Source organism: Spermophilus citellus (genome assembly GCF_964194105.1).
Source record: "Spermophilus citellus genome assembly, chromosome: 10".
NCBI classification, from domain to species: domain Eukaryota; kingdom Metazoa; phylum Chordata; class Mammalia; order Rodentia; family Sciuridae; genus Spermophilus; species Spermophilus citellus.
In genome coordinates this window covers 26,875,288-26,893,353 of record NC_138197.1, presented here as the reverse complement: position 1 = coordinate 26,893,353, position 18,066 = coordinate 26,875,288, and the positions used below count along the sequence as shown (strand labels likewise).

The following is an 18,066-nucleotide window of genomic DNA, read 5'->3' as shown; positions in this document are numbered from 1 at the left end:
AGGAGATCTGCTTTAGGCATGCTTACTATTTTTTCACACAGAATATTAAGAAGTAATCCCAAGGACTGAACTTTAACAAAATTAATATATTTTACTGCTTTATCAAGCGACATTTGACTTGATCTTCTTCCTATTTTTTTCCCCTTTCTTTTTAACTGAGAATAAACAACAGTGAAGAATATATTCACCGGTGACTGTAGTTTGGTGGCCTTGCCTTGGTCCAAACTGAGCTACCAGCACTTTTACCAATCAACAGCTTTTGCACTATTGGTGCAAATGTCATCACAGTGAACGAATCAAGTAAGTCTTAGCATAGTCCTGAACATTGTTTTGACCTTGCAGAACGCCTGAAAGGGTTTCAAAGACCGTCCCCACTCCCACAAAGGGGCTTGGAGACCTCACTAAGAGAAAACCACTGCGTGTAGCACATTCAGAATCACATTCAGAATTATTAATGCTTGAAGCTTATTTATTCTAGGTCTGATGTCTAAGCGCCAAAGAAGAGACATGACAAGTCGTCGAACATATCCAAGAGGGAAACCCTACCGCACACACAATTGAAAGGTTCAAGTAGGAAGAAAATAGCTTAGGAGGTAAAACAACAGCAACAACAACAAAATCACACGGGGATCCAGAGTCACGTCTCGGCTTGTCGTTGCCAGTGGCAACGATCGGGTGTGGGGGGCGCGGCCATCGATTAGTAATGCCTTGCGGCGGGCGGCGGACGGCTAGGGCGGAAGGCCTCCCGGGGACTTGTGGTCGCCAGGGGTTTTTAGTTGCGAGGCCGCTCTCTTGTTCCGCGATCTATTGAGAGTGGCTTCACAGAGCCCCGGTATCTGTCGGGGAGGGAGGGAAGATGGCGGCTGTGGCGGCGGGCGGCCTGGTGGGGAAGGGGCGCGACATCAGCCTAGCAGCCCTGCAGCGCCACGACCCCTATATCAACCGCATCGTGGACGTGGCTAGCCAGGTGGCCCTGTACACTTTCGGCCATCGGGCCAACGAGTGGGTGCGTGCGGACGCGATGGGGTGGTGCAGTCCAGGGCTGGGGCGGGACCGGGGCGCGGGGGCGGGAGGGGGGTCCGACTGCGGGCTCGAGGAGCCGGGTGAGGGGAGGAGACGCTGACGCACTGGAGGTGGCGGGTGGTAGATCTGGGTCCTGCGGCCCAAGTTGTGGAGATTGGACCCCTGGGTTTGGGGGGAAGGGAGGCTGACCGGCCGACCCCCCTGGAGTTGGGGGAAAGACTTAAATATCGGAAGTACCCCACGTTGGGAAACCAGACCCTGAGAGCTGATGGAGAGCACCTGATGCCTTGAGGCCGGAAGACTGCTGTGCTCCGAGAAAAGGCCACTGTTACTGTGAAACGGTGGCGGTAGAGGAGGCAGGATAGGAGACGAATGGGAAGAGTTCTGGAGCCTCAGTCCTAGAGGGGGCCAAGAGAAACCAACCCTGACGGAAGGGGAGAATCTGAAGTTACAAACTCAGGGGCAACACGAAGCAAGGGGGGGGGGGAATAAAATACAAAATGCTTTTGGGTCAGATACTTAGAAGGAGGCTGACGGTTCTCAGAAAGATTTAATGTTGCATAGCCTTTGATCCATTTGGGGGCCGAATTATTTTAGTGCTTTTCTCAAAGCTGAACCCCAGTAAATAGTAATGCAGTGCAATTTAATTTTCCTCACAACTAGAATGGCATAGGAGTGCAAGACATTTTGAGGACGGTTCCCTCCTCCCCCCCTCCCCCCCCCCCCCCCCCCCCGCTTTGGAATCGCCTCTTGTAGTTTTACACACCCCGTCCTTTGACAGTAGACAGTACTTTTCTGCTTCCTCACGGTGATTTTCCTACCAAATAATATTCATCTATCCATTATGTAACCATCCGGCATTTTTAAAAAGTTACAAAACGGTATAAAGAACTTATTTTGAAAGGATTTCTGATGAATTTTTTTGATGTGTTCTCAAAGTGAGAAACATCAAGATTGGAGCAAAGAAAACATCCATATTGAGCAAATATTATGGTTTTTTTTTTTAACACATTCATTAGCCTACATTGTTTCCAGTGTGGATCTTCAGTGGCCTGTAATAAAAACACCTGGAAATGATTAACATAAAAAGACACTGAAAGGCTAGCAGGAAGTTAGGCTTGTCCACCATGTGCATGGCCCTAAATTCAATCCCCAGCTCCACAAAATTAAATATGTAAATAAAGGATCAAAAATTGGAGAAGGAGGACAGTTTTGCCCCAAGGGTTTTTTGTTGTTGTTGTTGTTTGTGTGTGTGTGTGTGTGTGTGCTGTACTGAGCCTCCAACCTAGGGCCTCATCAATGTCAGACCAGCACTTGACCACTGAACTACATCCTCAGCCCATTGCCCTAAGTTCATAACAAAATTCTTGAGAGTTTTGCACTAAGTTCTTAAATGAGGCAAAGAATTAAGATCTGCTGTACTAGTAGCCAAATCCAAAACTAAAATATGGAGACCCTATAATTATTATTCTGTAATTAGGAAGTGTTCCACTTACTCAGGAGAGGGACCATTTCCCCCTAATTCCCAGGAGAATTTATCACTTGGGTCTTTATATAAAAAGGATTGAGCAATATAGCAGACAATTTTCTCCAAGGTAATTATTAAAAATGTATAGTTACATGTGGCTATTTTACTGCTCTATAAAAAAATGCTGAAGGTATAATGCGGTAATTTGGTAACAGTTACTCTGTAGTTGATAAGGACAGTTAGCTGATTTGACATTAGGCTTTGAGTTGAGAATCCCTGGAAATTGTTAACATATAGTAGAGCATTTCTTTTGAATCACAGTAGTTGCCTAAAGGCCCTTGACAGTTATCTGTGTGATAGAGATCTTTTAAAATCCTTGCAGAGATTTACTAGATATCCAGTGAAGCCCATCAACAAAAGCCTCATCAAAAGGCAGAAGTGTCACAATGCATTATTTACAGGAGTTATGTTTTCCTGCTTCCTGGACTTGTTGCCTTCAGACAGGGCATAATTCATTCAGTAAAAGGTCATTCTTTCAAAGTACTAATCTTCAAGGCTGTGGTAGCCAGGCAAAAGAGAGAGACCTAGGTTCAGCTGCAAAACAGTGACTGGGGGCAAGTAAATTGTCACTACTCTTTCCAGATGGCATCACTCAAGTCTCTGGCTGGGAGCCTTCTGAATGCAAACCTAATAAAAGTATAAAGAACATTCTTGAGAATGGAAGAGAAAGTGTGTGGAAGAAGACTGGTGAGATATAAAGGAGGGGTATTCTTATTACACTGGAAATAGATGAGGAATGACAGCAGGCATTCAGAGGAGGAGAAATTGAAAATGAAGGGTGGAGAAAGAATGAACTGCCTGGACCAAGAGGCTGGGGGATGGAACTCAGTGGTAGATTATGTGCTTAGCATGCTCAAGGCCCAGGGTTTGTTTGATCCCCAGCACCCCCCCCCCAAAAAAAAAAGAGGTATAAGAAAGATGTCATGACTAGGAATTTTTGAGATAGACCTCCCCATTGCCAAGAAGGACTGCTCTCCCAAAATACATTTGTGAAACTTTAAGGGTATAACCCTGGTATTGTTTTTTTATAATCTCAGTCTTTGGAACAGTGGTTCTAAGCTGGAGTTGATTTTGCCCCCAGGTGACATCTGGCAATGTGAAGAGGGGCAAGAAGGCTGCTAAACATTCTGCAATGTATAGGCATTATTGTGCACCCCACAACAACAACAACAACAAACTGGTCCAAAACCTCAAAAGTGCTAAGCCTGAGAAACTATTTTAGAGTGACTAGTGTCTTATGTTTCTGGCTAATGGTTTTCTAAGTTTATATGTATCAGAATAACATGGAGTTTTTAGAAGTGCAACCCACAAAATCAGAACGTCTGGATAAAATGAGGCCTAGTCATTTGATACTATTGAAAGCTTCAAAGGAGACTCAGGTGCTACATGCATGATGGAGAGAGACAGATTTAGAAAGACAAATGGAGGCCTGCATTTTCAATATTTTAACTTAGAATAATGAGTAAAATAGAGATTGCTTTGAGTTGTTTGTAAAGTGTCATGCATGTGCTGAGTCCCAATAGTTTATAACAGCATTACTATATATTCCACTGTTATTTTTTGTTTTGAAATTCCAACTGCTTATTTCTTTAGCACTTAGATTTCATAATAGAGTATAGTATTACATCATTAAATTGTACCCTTCAAATTTACTTTAAAAGATCCCAGAACTATGAGCTGATACTTTAACATGAAAGTCCTCCTTACTTGGAGGATCTAAGGTAGATCTAATAAAATTCTGTTTTAACTCCCAGTGTTAGACTTTGCTCAGAAAGAAAAAAAAAACCTGGTTGCCCTTGGATAATGGTGGAGGGATCAGGAAAATCCCTGAATTTGAGTTGGCTCAGCCATAATAGAACAGAAATTTACATTTCCAGAACCTCTTTTATCCAGGTATCATAGAGTTCTTAAAACCTCTCTCTCTCTCTCTCTCTCTCTCTCTCTCTCTCTCTCTTTCAGTAAAAGCTCTGAGAGGTGTAGGCTGGTTATCTCTTTTCCAATGGAAAAACTGAAACTAGAACAATAAACTAATTAGCCTAGTCTGATCTGGCAAGAGCAACACTCCATATTGTAATTGTTGAAACAATTCCTTTCCATGAACAAACTTGTAGAACAACTCTAGGTTTTAGAATTGCTTGTAACTGGGCACGGGTGGCCCATGCCTGTAATCCCAGTTGCACAGGAGGCTGAGGTAGGAGGATCTCCAGTTCAAAGCCAGCCTCAGGAAAAGCCAGGTGTCTTCTAAATAAAATACAAAATGGGGCTGGGGATGTGGCTCAGTGGTCGAGAGCCCCTGAGTTCAATCTCTGGTACCAATAAAAAAGCTTGTTATGAGTTAGAGAGTAATTCCAGAAGAAACATGCCTTTTCTGATTTTAGATTTTTCAAAGCTGAAGTGGCATAAAAGAAGTTGGTAGCTGTTAGCTTATGTGTGCTGAAACATATGAAACTCCAGTTTGCATCTCTAAGGTTAAAACAGTCCCAGGCCCCCAAGACAGTGAAGTGTTTTGGCCTGTGGCAAGGGTTCCTGGCATTGCACATAGGTTCCTCACATTCCTGGCTCTATCACTCTTTTTTTTGTTTGTTTGTTTGATTACACAGTCTATCACTCTTAGCTTCAGTTTCCTCTCAGTGTAATGAATAATAACAAATCCTCAGATTTTGCAAATTTATTTTTAAAGGCATGTGAACTAGTAAATACCAACTATTAAATTTTAAGGACACTCACAAATTCTTAGGAGGGGTAACATTGTACTCTAGTGACCTTTTCTTAGTGATTTGCACTGTTGTGGTTTAAGTTTTAATTAATTCTTAGTGCTTAGAGTGCACTTAGAATGTAGATTTCTCAACAGAAATTAACCACATTTGTTTATAAAGAAAAATAATATTTCTGTATATTAATATTTTTCATTTCAACTAAAGGTATTTTTCAAAGCACAGTGTTCTATGGGCAGAGAATATGGTATTGAACTTAGGTAGTTATTTGCAAACTACCGTGCCTTAGAATCACCTGGACAGCTTAATAAAAAGCAGATTGCTGGGTGCTACCCTGAGATTTTGATTCAGTGGGTTTGGGCAGGAGCCCATGAATGTGCATTTCTAACAAGTTTCCAGGTGGTGCTGCTGCTGCTGCTGCCACCGCTGAGCTGTGAATCATACTTAGAGACTCACCGAACTAAAGGGACTATGAAAATTGCTGCAATTACCTTAGCATATGAAAGGATCAAGTTTTCAGTTTTTGTATGACTTAAAAATTTGTTAACAACCTTTTTTCTTTAATGAGTGCATGCTAAACCAAATTAAACAGTGCTTAATTTTTAGTGATTATGGAAATGGATATTAAAAATAAAATATTGGGGGTCTGGGAATGGAATATAGATCAGTTGGTAGAGTGCTTACCTACCATGTACAAGGCCCTGGGTTCAATCCCCAGCACCACCAAAAACAAAACAAAACACAAAAAATATTGGGGGTTTAAATAGAATTCTGAAATTAAGCCACATAAGTAACAAAAGTACATTTTTAAGTTCAGAATTAAAATAGTCTGATTACTAGTTAAACAAAAGAAACTTATGTGCATTTTATTCATAACCATTATTCTCAGGGGCCTGGTTCTTGCATTTGGAGAAATTGAAAAGAAATATAAGTTAACTAACTAAACTATCATTTTAACTTTATCACCTCCCCCAGAGTTTCTCAGGCAGTTGTTGAGTCCTAACTTGGTAATACTTCTGACTCTTATTTTAAAGGTCTTGGATCCGAACTTGCCTGTAAATATTGCACACCAAGTAGGTGATTTATTCATCTGAAAACTACAGCATCCTTGCCCTCTTCTTCTAGCAGTCAAAGCACTTATCAGCAGATCAAGGAAGATGAACCCAAAAAATGAAGTGAAGGATAATGAAGTGCAGACACCAGTAATTTGTGCAGCTTGTTATATACCCACTTTCGTGGGTGGAGGAAAAGGCAGCACACTTGTTATCATCTGTTTTTTTTAAATGAAGTCCATGGAGCACACTTAACTTTTTTATTGTTTTGGATAGTGATATGTTGTTAACCCTGTGGTTGGGAAAGACAGATAATGTTAAAAGATTGAGCACTTCTTGCTGCTTAACAGAGTCACAGTTAGGGCAGAGAATTTGTTTTCTCCTTTTCCTAAGAATAACTCCAGGGGTTACATCCACCAATTTGAAATGAAATGTCATTCCTATAGTATTCTATAAGAATTTAATGTTTTTTCTGCCTCTGTGAAAGAAGAGAACATGCACACATTGTGGTTTTTATCTTTTAGGAGAAGACTGATGTGGAAGGAACCTTATTTGTGTATACAAGGTAAGAGTATTTTACTTTTAAAAAGAAACTGCCAATCTTCAAAATAATATTTTTGTTCAATTATGTCACTCTTCTTCAAGTGCAGTTTTATTTCAAAAAGAAATGAAACAATAGAATCTTAGTTTGAAATTATAAGTTGACAGGAGAAAGGGAATACTGCATAATGTTAGCTGGTATATTCTAGGGAATACTAATTTTAGGATATAATTAAAACTTCAGTATAGCTGAACTTAAATCTTTTTCTGTTTAGAATAGTATTAAATAATTATCCTTTGACTCAAATGAATGGTACAGGGTTTTTTAATATAATGCATTGGCAAAGAACTAGAAGTGCACTTTTAGGAATGTTATTTAATCAATATTTGGAAAAGGGCTTATTGATCACCTTTCCCAACCCTTGACTGTTTAAAAAATTATGGTCAAAAATTGAAGATGTCTTTCATCCTCCATTGTGTAGTTAGTGATATGCATCAGGATAGATTTAATAAACTCATGCTTTTAGTTATTCTTTTTTCTTAGATATTGTTGACCATCACTCACATACACAGGGACTTATAGTATGTATATTGTCTTAATAGCTAAAAGTTTTATTCATATAAACATTCATATAAAATGTCTTTGCTAAATTCCATCCACCTTCAGTGAGGGAATGCAAAGATAAAATATGAAATGCAAACCCTTCTTGGGGAAGCAATTTCACTGGGAAAAAGGAAATACAAGTATATTTTCTTTACACATTTATTCACATTTAAGATGAACCAAGAATCTGAGGGTATAGCTCAGGTAGAGTGCTTGCCTAGCATGTGTGAGGCCCTGAGTTCCATCTTCAGCACCACATACATACACAAAATATAAAAACAGAATAGACTATCGTGAGTTCCATTTAATAGGTTATAAGCAATGAATGGGATGCTTTGATGATAAGTTTTATAGAATTGGTAGGAAATGAGGTAGAACTAAACGTGTGTAGGGGAAAGGGACAGGCAGTCTCAATAGGAAGAATGGCCAAAGCCAGGCATAGAACCTAATGTATGAAAGGGACAGTAAGGAAAATTATTCTTATTTCATTATTTGGGGTGGGGTACTGGAGATGGAAGCTAGGGGCACTTAACCATTGAGCCACATCCCCAGCCCTTTTTAAATTTTTTTTAGTTTGAGACAGAGTCTCGCTGAGTTGCTTAGGGCCTTACTAAGTTGCTGATGCTGGCTTTGAATTCATGATTCTCCTGCCTCAGCCTCCTGAGCTTCCCGGATTACAGGCATGTGCCATTCATGTGGCAGGAAAATGAATCTATTGCAACGGGTTTTTATTAGGACAAGTAAAGAAATTTTCTGGCATGGAATGGCACTGAGGATTTTGCAGTTTGTTTTCCTAGCAGTAGGGAATCACTGAAGGTTTATAAACAAGAGTATCAGAGGAAATAAGGGGAATGCAAATGTATTAACATTGTTATGAGGCATTGGAATTAGGGAGGACTAGGATTAGGTTAGGATTATTGCCATGGAGTAGATATGATGATGAGAGTTGAGACTAGAATGACCAAAATTGAAATGGAAAGGACATTGAAGGATTGTATGAATAGAGGGAATGGTAAAATTAATATCAACATAAATATTTTTGAATATGGAATACAAAGGCAAAGTCATAGTCAGAATAGAAAGACCAGAGGTCAAGAATCTGTTTTGAAGGTAAGTTTTTCGTTTGTTTATGGTGCTAGGGATGGAGCCTAGAGCCTTATGCATTCCAAGCACATGCTCTACAGCTGAGCTACCACTCCAGTCCTTAGTCTTCAGTTTTTTGAGGTAATGATGTTGGAATGGTAGCAGGACATTCAAATGGAGGTATTCAGCCTCTTCTGATAGGATGATGGCTAGAGGTGGAGTGTTTAGAGTTGTGTGAAATAATTTGGTAGTTGAAATTATGAGAGAAGGAGTGAGTGTAAAGAGGAAATTGATAAGGACTAATGGTTGGGTTTTAGGGCCAAAAAGGACACAGAAGAATCAGCCATAACAAGCAGAACAAGAACAGAATGGAGAGGCCAGTTATGGGCACAGAGCAAGAACAGTGGTGGTCTCTGGGGGTGGGGACAAGTAAGCAGTGGGTAAGCAGCAAGAAAGCAGTTTGAGTGGTGACAGCAGGAACAGTTGGAAGGAAGGAATGGATGGCCAGGACAATATGGAGGTCAGATTGTCTCAGAAAAGTGGCAGAAGGATGTAAGAATCATTGGCATATTAGGCTACATTATGTTCCAAAACATCCTAGAAGCACCAGAGCATATCACCAAGTGAATTTATTCAGTACAGTGTGACTTCTTCTGAGAAATTTTGAAATGTAAAGAGAAAACCAAATGATTGAACTCTGATGTGTGCCAACACACAGTATGCGTTCTCTTTCATTTTTCACAAGTGTTATTAAGAAAGTAAGATTTATTAATGATTGATTTTAGGGATTATTAGTGGGCTTTTTTTAAGCATGGAAGAGTAACAAATTATTCAGATATTTTCTCCTGAAGCTAGACCAAATGTAGCTTTGTATTTTCAAGTACCTCTTAATATACTCCAAGTCTTTAATGGAGCTGTAATTAAACATACTATTAAATTGAGGGGAAAAAATCTGTTACTTAATCTCTTCCCCAAATCAAACTCCTCAAGAATAGGTCCCTGCAGTCTCCACACACCCAACATGGCCCCCTCCTATAATCTCTCTGCTCCTCGATTCTGGTATGTGGAGGACTTTTTGCAGAAAATGACAGAAAAATTCAAAGGGAGTTTAGGTTGCAAGTAGTGGAGCTCCTAAGTAATATACTTTCACTTCTTTTCCAAGTTTTCTTTAGAGCAACTGGCTTCTCTGTCCCTGAGCTTATTTTATAAACTGTGAAATGGTATAGTACCCATACTGCTAAAGATATGAGATCCTTTCTGTAATAATGAAATACATGAAGAATCAAATTCTAATTCTTCTATAGAAACTCCTAATTGAAGAATGATTTCTTCATGTCCTCTCATGTCTTCCTACCTGTAATAACAGTTCATAGAGACCCACTGATGATTTCTGGAGTTAACTTTCTAGATGATCCTCAGTCATAGCTCTTAAGGAGTACATTTTCATCCTTCTTCTGAATCTAAGTCTAAATGATTATCATGATTATTTCTGGTATTGAGTATATACTTACCACCGCTTTACCTCTTTTTAAAATAAGCTGGGAAAAGATTGCCTTCCATCAATTTTTAAATTGGAGGTTTTAAAGAAAATCATGAAAGTGGTAACATAGCTGTGTTTTATTTCTTTATCAGCATCAAATGGTTGGTGAAATGAAGCTAAGATATAAACATTTTTTTCTTCCTGTTGCTCATAATGTTTCTGTGGGTTTGTTAATAACAACCCTAGAACCGTAGTTTAAAGTAAATAAATGAATTCTGCTTGCTTCAGTTTCATTGTGTAAGTATGTGGCATTTCATTTGTCACCAGAAGTTGCACAGTTGAATTACTATATGGCTGTCACCCAAGGGTAAACAATTGCACATGTAGTTGTTAGTGTTTATACTCTGTATAATTTGAGTTCTGCCCGATAGAGTAGGCATTCAAGATTTATTGAATGAAATGAAAAATAACAAGTCACTAAATGCCACATTTTTATTGAGAAAAACTTGTAGTTTATCCATGAAACTGTTTGCTTTAGGTGGAAAAAACAAAATATATACCCTTTAGAACAGTACATAAATTTTTAGTTGGTACTACATCTCCTCACAAGTTCATTGACCTGAGTTGCTTCATTTCTCTAACAGATTTTGCAGCTCTCAATTTCAGACCAACACTAATATTTTCTATGAAAAATTTCTTTATGTACTTGTGAGGTATACTCTATATGAACTACTAAGATCCTTTCAAAGCATCTGTCTATAAGGTTTTAAAAGTTACCATCTGTGTCTTAAAGGAATTACAACATAGGTCAGGGACAAGATATATATATCGACAGGCAAGATACACACACACACACACACACACACACATACACACAGTACAATTTTTTTTAACCAAGAACTGATTGTGACAGTTGTGATGTCTTACATATGAATTAATACATAATGATGCCAATTATAAAGAAGTGTTGCTTTGTATGGATACAGTCTGCTTGTGTATATATATTCAGCCAGAGGTACTTTATCTTCTCGTGTATTACCTCTGAGCACACTGATAAAATGTTTAAGGGAGGAGGGCCTGTATTCTAGAAGGGCTGTCTTTTGAATACATAGTAAGTGAAAAATTAAAGTCCAAAGAGTTTCAGTTCTTAAGAATTTCATAATCTTTTGTTTATGTGTATATACAAAGAGACATCAGAATGTAGTTACACCACAAGTGTAATATACTAAGCAACTTGTGTTTTGGCTCCCCTCTACACACACACACTCTTTGTGATTTTCAGGTCTGCTTCTCCAAAGCATGGATTCACCATTATGAATAGGCTGAGCATGGAAAATAGAACAGAACCCATTACTAAAGACCTGGATTTCCAACTCCAGGACCCTTTCCTCCTCTACAGAAATGCCAGATGTGAGTTTCTTAATACATTGGGTAGTTTTACTTCTGAAGTTTGGCCAAGTGTTTAAAATTGTACAAAGTATGCCTTTGTGTTTTTGTTTAGTATCAATGACTCTAGGGGTTAGGAGGGAACGGGTGCCTCATTTTTATTGGGAGAAGTTTAAATAATGAGTCTGTCAACCCTGTCTTGTTTGTAATGTGAACTTATTACTGATCTTAAGGCTGAGCCGGGAGATGAATGCTTAGTCAGAAGACTGCAGAGCGACACATAGTAGGAGCCACCAAACATAGAATTAACAGTTCAGCCAGTGGTACTTTATCTCCTCATGTATTACCTCTGACTGAGCACACTGATAAAATGTTTAAGGGAGAGGGCCTGTATTCTAGAAGGGCTGTCTTTGAATATATAGTAAGTGAAAAATTGAAGTCCAAAGAGTTTCAGTTCTTAAGAATTTCATAATCCTATTATGTTGAAATTATACTAGGTAATCAAAACGTCCTTGTCAGATTTGAAATGAGGTAGTGATCATCTGTCTAATATTGTATCCTCATTTTACTCTTACGGCTTATCTGACCACTTGTGTTGGGCCAGAGAAAGATTGATGGAATTATATCAATTTCAGAGGCATCTCCTTACTTAGAAAACAAGAACATACTACTCAGTATATAAATATATATGGGTGTGTGTGTGTATACACACATGCACTTGGGCTTTGTAGATAGCTTTCAAAAAGGTCTTGAAGTTAAGAAATGTCTTCTATATGTTTTCCATCCTGCTTTAAGTTTATTATATAAAAATCTGCCTACTGTGTACTATTCAATGTAATTTATGATTGAAAAAATACTGTTGATATGACCTACCAATGAAAGGTCCTATAGAGTGAAAAGTTTTGCACTATAGAGAAACATTCTGAAATATATTTTCTGTTGCTGTTTCTTTGTCAGCTGGTATACTTTATTAATCATAGCATATAGTTTGAATTGTTTATGTGCTTACGGTTATGTCAGGTTTTCTTTTTTGACATTATTAGATTTTGTGTCAAATTAATGAATGATTCAAATCCTTAAAAAAACCCACAAAATTATAGAATTATAAATACTAGTGACCTATCAAAATCATTTTGTTCTTTTATTTTGTATAAATACTTGGTCTAGTCATTATAGATCATATTTTAAATTCTTTTTTATAGCATATCACATACTATACCAAAAATATAAAAATACAAAATCTCTTTAATATATCAATTTTAAAAATAATTTTCGTTAGTCCCACAGGGATTATCTGATAGGAAATACTATTTGAATCTAATAAACATATATTAAGCCTCACCTTGGTTCTAAATATTTGCTATCTGCTATAGTAGTCTGTAGCTTTTGAGCTCTTGATATGTGCCTAATATTGTTGAGCTGTGCTGTGCATGTAAAATATACATCATTTTTCAGAGATTTGGCACAAAAAAAAGGAATGTAACAAAATCTCATTAATTTTATATTGATCAACATGTTGAAATGATAATATTTTGGATATATTGGGTTAAATAAAATATATTATTAAACTTACTTTCACCTGCTTCTTTGTATTTTTTAATTTAAGATTACATATGTGGCTCACATTTGTGGTTCACCTTACATTTCTATCAAATAGTACTGTTTTATTTCCATTTATTCATTTTTCCATATTTTCATTTATTTTTTCAAATTAATAATCACAACTTTATAGGGTAAACATTTTCACTGCCATTTTATAATTGGGAAAACTGAGATTTAATGAAGTGACAGACCCATATACAAACCTACAAATTCTGATTTCCTTTTCTTTGCTTTTTCTATACCCCCTGGACTGCTCCCTCTACTATTAAACATGAATGCAAATTGAAGGCAGCTTTGGGGATTTAATTGTTTCTAATAATTTTTATATAAAAGAATTAAAATCAGTTGAACACAGAATAGAAGGGAATGGATCTACTTAATCTTCTGTGTTCATTTCCCCCCCACCCCCCGACACTTAATAGTCAATAGTGATTGCCTTTGTATCTATAGTCATTTGGTTTTAGTTTTTATTTATTTGTAAAAGTCTTTTCAGTCTCTGGCATCACAGGTACACAGAAAGGTATTCACAGTTGCTGTCAAGGTCTCAGATGCCTCTTAGATGTTTTTATAATTCAAATATTTTATATAATAATTGCATAAATTGCATATAGTTTTCATATTCTCTGATGACATATTCTTTTCTTTTCTTTTTTAAAAGACAGGGTCTTGCTAAGTTACCCAGGCTGGGCTTGGATTTGTGATCCTCCTACCTCAGCCTCCTTAGTAGGTGGGATTATAGGAAAGCTTCATGGTACCTGGCTCTCTTGGTCTTTCAAGAAGACTCTATCCCCTCAAGCTCTGTGTAGTCAAGACTCTCACGTTGGTGTCCTGGCATTTCACTTTGTTTTGTGTATATCATAGACCATATTTAGGCATTTCAGGTAAACAGTAGTGAAGTTGATAACAGGTTCATAGTGAGTTTTCTCAGTTTTTTAGATGGGAAAATAAATCAGTAGTGTCTAAAGCTATAGCTGTCCTTCTCTTGAATAGGATGAATTTAGAAAAGCAAAATAAAGAAGGTTTCAAAAATCCCAAATTCTCCTCATTTAGCCAAAACAATAAATATTTGATGAATAAAGAAATTTTGAATTTTGATCAAACACAAAGTAGATTATTTTATTTTAGGAAAAAGTCTTTAAACTTTACTGTAATGAGATTTGAACTAAACAGAGGAAGAGTAAAAGAAATAGGGTGAAAATTCATTAAAGTTAGGATGAAATTTCATTCATTCATTCAACAAATGTTTACTGAACCTTTTACTCTCTGCCAGGTATTATATTACATTATATGGTTTTAACTCATTTAATTCCCATAACTTTTTCTTGGAAATAGTGTTATTCCTGTTTTATAACTAAGGATAATGAGGTTAAAGAGATTAGGTAGTATACCCATGATATTTTGAGATGGAAACATCATTTGAATGGGGAAAAATCAACTTCAAGATCCCGGGCTCAGCTGTGCATCGTGGCATACATGTGTAATCCCAGCTACTTGGGAGGCTGAGGCAGGAGGATCATGAGTTCAAGGTCAGATTAGGCAACATGGGACCCTTTCTCAAAAAAAAAAGAAAAAAAGAGACCCTTATGCCTGAGGAGACTCTCAAATAAAAAATAATTTAACAAAGCTGAATTTGACCATGTCTTTTATATTATTCTCCTAGCATAACTCTTTACTATGTTTTCCTTTTCACAACTAAATAAAATTATAATATGTGGATGTATACTTTAGAGGTATATTTTGTCAAATATATTGAACTACTTGTGGAGAGAAATGACAGATTTCAAATTAGGAAAGGAAATTAGAAATAGTTGACATAAATAGAACATTTAAGATGCAACCGAAGAATATGTTATAACATAACATCAAATTCTTATTAGAAAGAGGAAAGGTCTCTAAGTACTAATACAAGCTTCTACCTTAAGAAAATAGAAAGATAAAAAAATTAAACCCAAAAGGAGCAGAAGAAATGAAATAAAAATAAGAGCAGAAGTCAATGAAATAAACAAAAAAATAATAAAGAAAATTAGTGAAACCAAAAGCTGATTCTTTTAAAGTAAGTAGTCAATAAAATCAATAAGCCCCTGGTGAGACTGATCAAGGAAAAACGGGAGAAAGAGAGAGAGGACTCTGCGAATTAACAGCAGAGATGAAAGGATTATCTGTCAAAGAATAATAAGGAAGTGCTATGAACTATTCTATGCACATAGATTCAGCAACTTAGATGAACTGATTTATGATTGCAAGATAAAAATCATAAAATTCACTCAGAATTAGTCAACGTGAATAGTTCCATATCTATTAAGGAACCTGAATTTGTGAAGAAGAAAAAACTTGTGAAAAAGAAAATTCTAGACTCAGCTACTTTCATTGGTGAATTCTACCAATCCTTCAAGGAAGGAATAATACCAATTCTGAACAATCTCATTCAGAAAATAGAAGAGAAGGGAATGGTTCCCAGTTCATTTCATGAGGGTAGCATTACCATGCTATCAAAATAAGATGAAGACATTACAAGAAAAGAAAATTATGGACTAATATCCCCTTTGAATATAAATACAAATATACTCAACACAATGTGAGCAAAACAATGTTTGTAACAGTGGCATTCAGTATAGCCAAATGGTGGGAAATACCCAATGTCTATCAATGTAAAAAAAAATGTGATACATTCAAATAACGTATTTGACCTTAAGAAGAAACAAAATTATAATGCTACAACATTGGATGAACAGTGAAGTGAAATAAGCCAGGGGCTAGGGTTGTAGTTCAGTGGTAGAGTACTTGCCTCACACGCGTGAGGTACTGGGTTCAATCCTCAGCACCACAGAAATATAAATAAATAAAAATAAAGATATTGTGTCCATCTACAGCTAAAAAAAATATTTAATAAATAGTTAAGTAAGTAAAAATAAATAAGCCAGGTACAAAAAGTATTGTATGACTTCACTTTTATTAGGCACTATGAGTATTCAAATTCATAGGAGTCAGAAGTAGAATGGATGGTTATGAGGGTTATGAAGAAGGGGAGAATGGGAAGTCCTCATTTAATGGGTATAGAATTTTAGTTTGGATGAGGAATAAGTTTTGGCGAAGGATGATGGGCATGGTGGCACACATGTAATTCCAGCTATTGTGAATGCACTTAGTCACTGAACTGGTACACTTTAAAACAGTAAATTTTATGTTTTTAAATGTTTTACCACAATAAAATAGGAAAAAGAACAGATAGAGCATTCCTAATCCCAAAATCTACAATACCCTGAAATCCAAAACTTTTTAAGCACTACCATGACACTGTTTCAAATTTCAGAGTATTTTAGATTTAGATTTTTAGGTCAGAGATATGCAACTGGTGAAGTTTATGCAAATATTCCCAATTCAAAAAAGTTCAAAAATCTGAAACACTTCTGGACCCTAGCATCTCAGATAAAGATGAAGTTTTTAGATGCTTGATTTCTTTGAAAGTAGCCAATAAAACCAATGCAATAAGCCCCTGGAAGTTTGCTCAAGGAAAAACGGGGGGTCGGGGGAGAGAGAGAGAGAGGATTCTGCAGATAAACAGCATCAAAATGAAAGGATTACCTGCAGGTCCTGTACCAGCACGCTGAATCCAGTACCTCATAAAGAGGATATGTTATGGACCTTATAATTTGCTATAATTTAGCTCCTCCATACAAAATCACCGCTAGATTTACTTTTTTAAAGCACATGCCTAATCAAGTCATTTTCCTTCTGAAAATCTTCAATCTACCAAGTAAACTTTTTCACCTGACATTCAAAGCTTGCTATAGTTGGGTCACAGTTTACTTTTCTGACCAAGTCTACTACCCCTCTTGCATATTTGTGTGATGCTGTAGCACAACTGAGGCTTTCCAGAATGCTTTTCTCTCTATGCTTTTACATGTCTTCTTTTTTCCTCCTTGAATTCTCCCCTTCCTCCTGACCAATCTTTACCAGATAAATTGGACTTATATTTCAGAATCTAACTAAATTTTCCCTCTCCTGAATGTTTTTGTAATTTCACTATCTGGTTATCTCTTTACAACATATACCTTCTCTCTCTACCCCCCTTCCCCGATCCCCCACATTGTTATTTATTATTTATATATTTTGCAGTACTGGGGATTGAACCCAGGACCTGTGTGTGCCAGACAAGAGCTCTACCAATGAGCTCTACCTTCATCCCTGTACTGTACATCTCTTAACTTTCCCAAGCATTTATTCTACACTTGCCTATTGGTACTGATTCTATGCCAGAGCCTGGAAGTTCAAGAATGAATAAGATAAGTCCCTTCCTCCAAGTTTAGCATCCTCACACAAAAGACAGGCATATAAACATATGTGTTTCAAATAACGTTTTAAATGCTTACCCAGAAATAAATAAAAGGTACTTACTAGTTGTACTTCTATTTTACCTTATGTATAACATTAGTCATAGTTTTTCTATTAAGAGTACAAACACCTTCAGGACCAGATATCTCTGTATTCACCTCTAGCACTTAATTTCTTGCATTAAGTGTGCATAATTAAATGCTGGCAATTAGTGCTGAGTTGTTTTTATTGGATTTCTTTATCAAGACAACTAATAAATCTTAACCAAAAATTTCACAACTATTTCTTTAGTCTTTTTCTTATTGGACATTATCAGCAGGCATTAAGCAACCTTAAAATCCTGTGTGGCAATGGAATATTACTCAGCAATAAAAGAGAATAAAATCATGGCATTTGCAGGTAAATGGATGGAATTAGAGAAGATAATGCTAAGTGAAGTTAGCCAAATGCCAAATGTTTTCTCTGATTTAAGGAGGCTGATTCATAGGGGGTGGAGGGGGAATATAGGAGGAATAGACAAATTCTAGATAGGGAAGAGGGTTGGAAGGGGAAAGGAGGGAGCATGGGGTTAGAAATGTTGGTGGGATGTGATGGTCATTATTATCCAAAGTACATGTATGAAGACAGGAATTGGTATGAATATACTTTGTATACAACCAGAGATATGAAAAATTGTGCTCTATATGTGTATTAAGAATTGTAATGCATTCCTCTGTCATATA

General features: G+C 36.9%; 1 protein-coding gene across 2 annotated transcripts in view; it reads left to right on the top strand.

Annotated features, from left to right (window-relative positions):
* Positions 1-806: 806 nt before the first annotated feature.
* Positions 807-18,066, top strand: part of DCP1B (decapping mRNA 1B) — a 59,683-nt gene continuing 42,423 nt past the window's right edge. For both annotated transcript variants that reach the window (XR_014023953.1, XM_081309260.1), the window contains exons 1-3: positions 807-1,006; positions 6,842-6,882; positions 11,307-11,434. Coding sequence is in view for 1 of the 2 variants with exons in the window: in XM_081309260.1 (XP_081165386.1) it covers positions 857-1,006; positions 6,842-6,882; positions 11,307-11,434 (319 nt within the window). In the remaining variant the exon portion in view is untranslated. The remainder of the gene's footprint in view (positions 1,007-6,841; positions 6,883-11,306; positions 11,435-18,066) is intronic.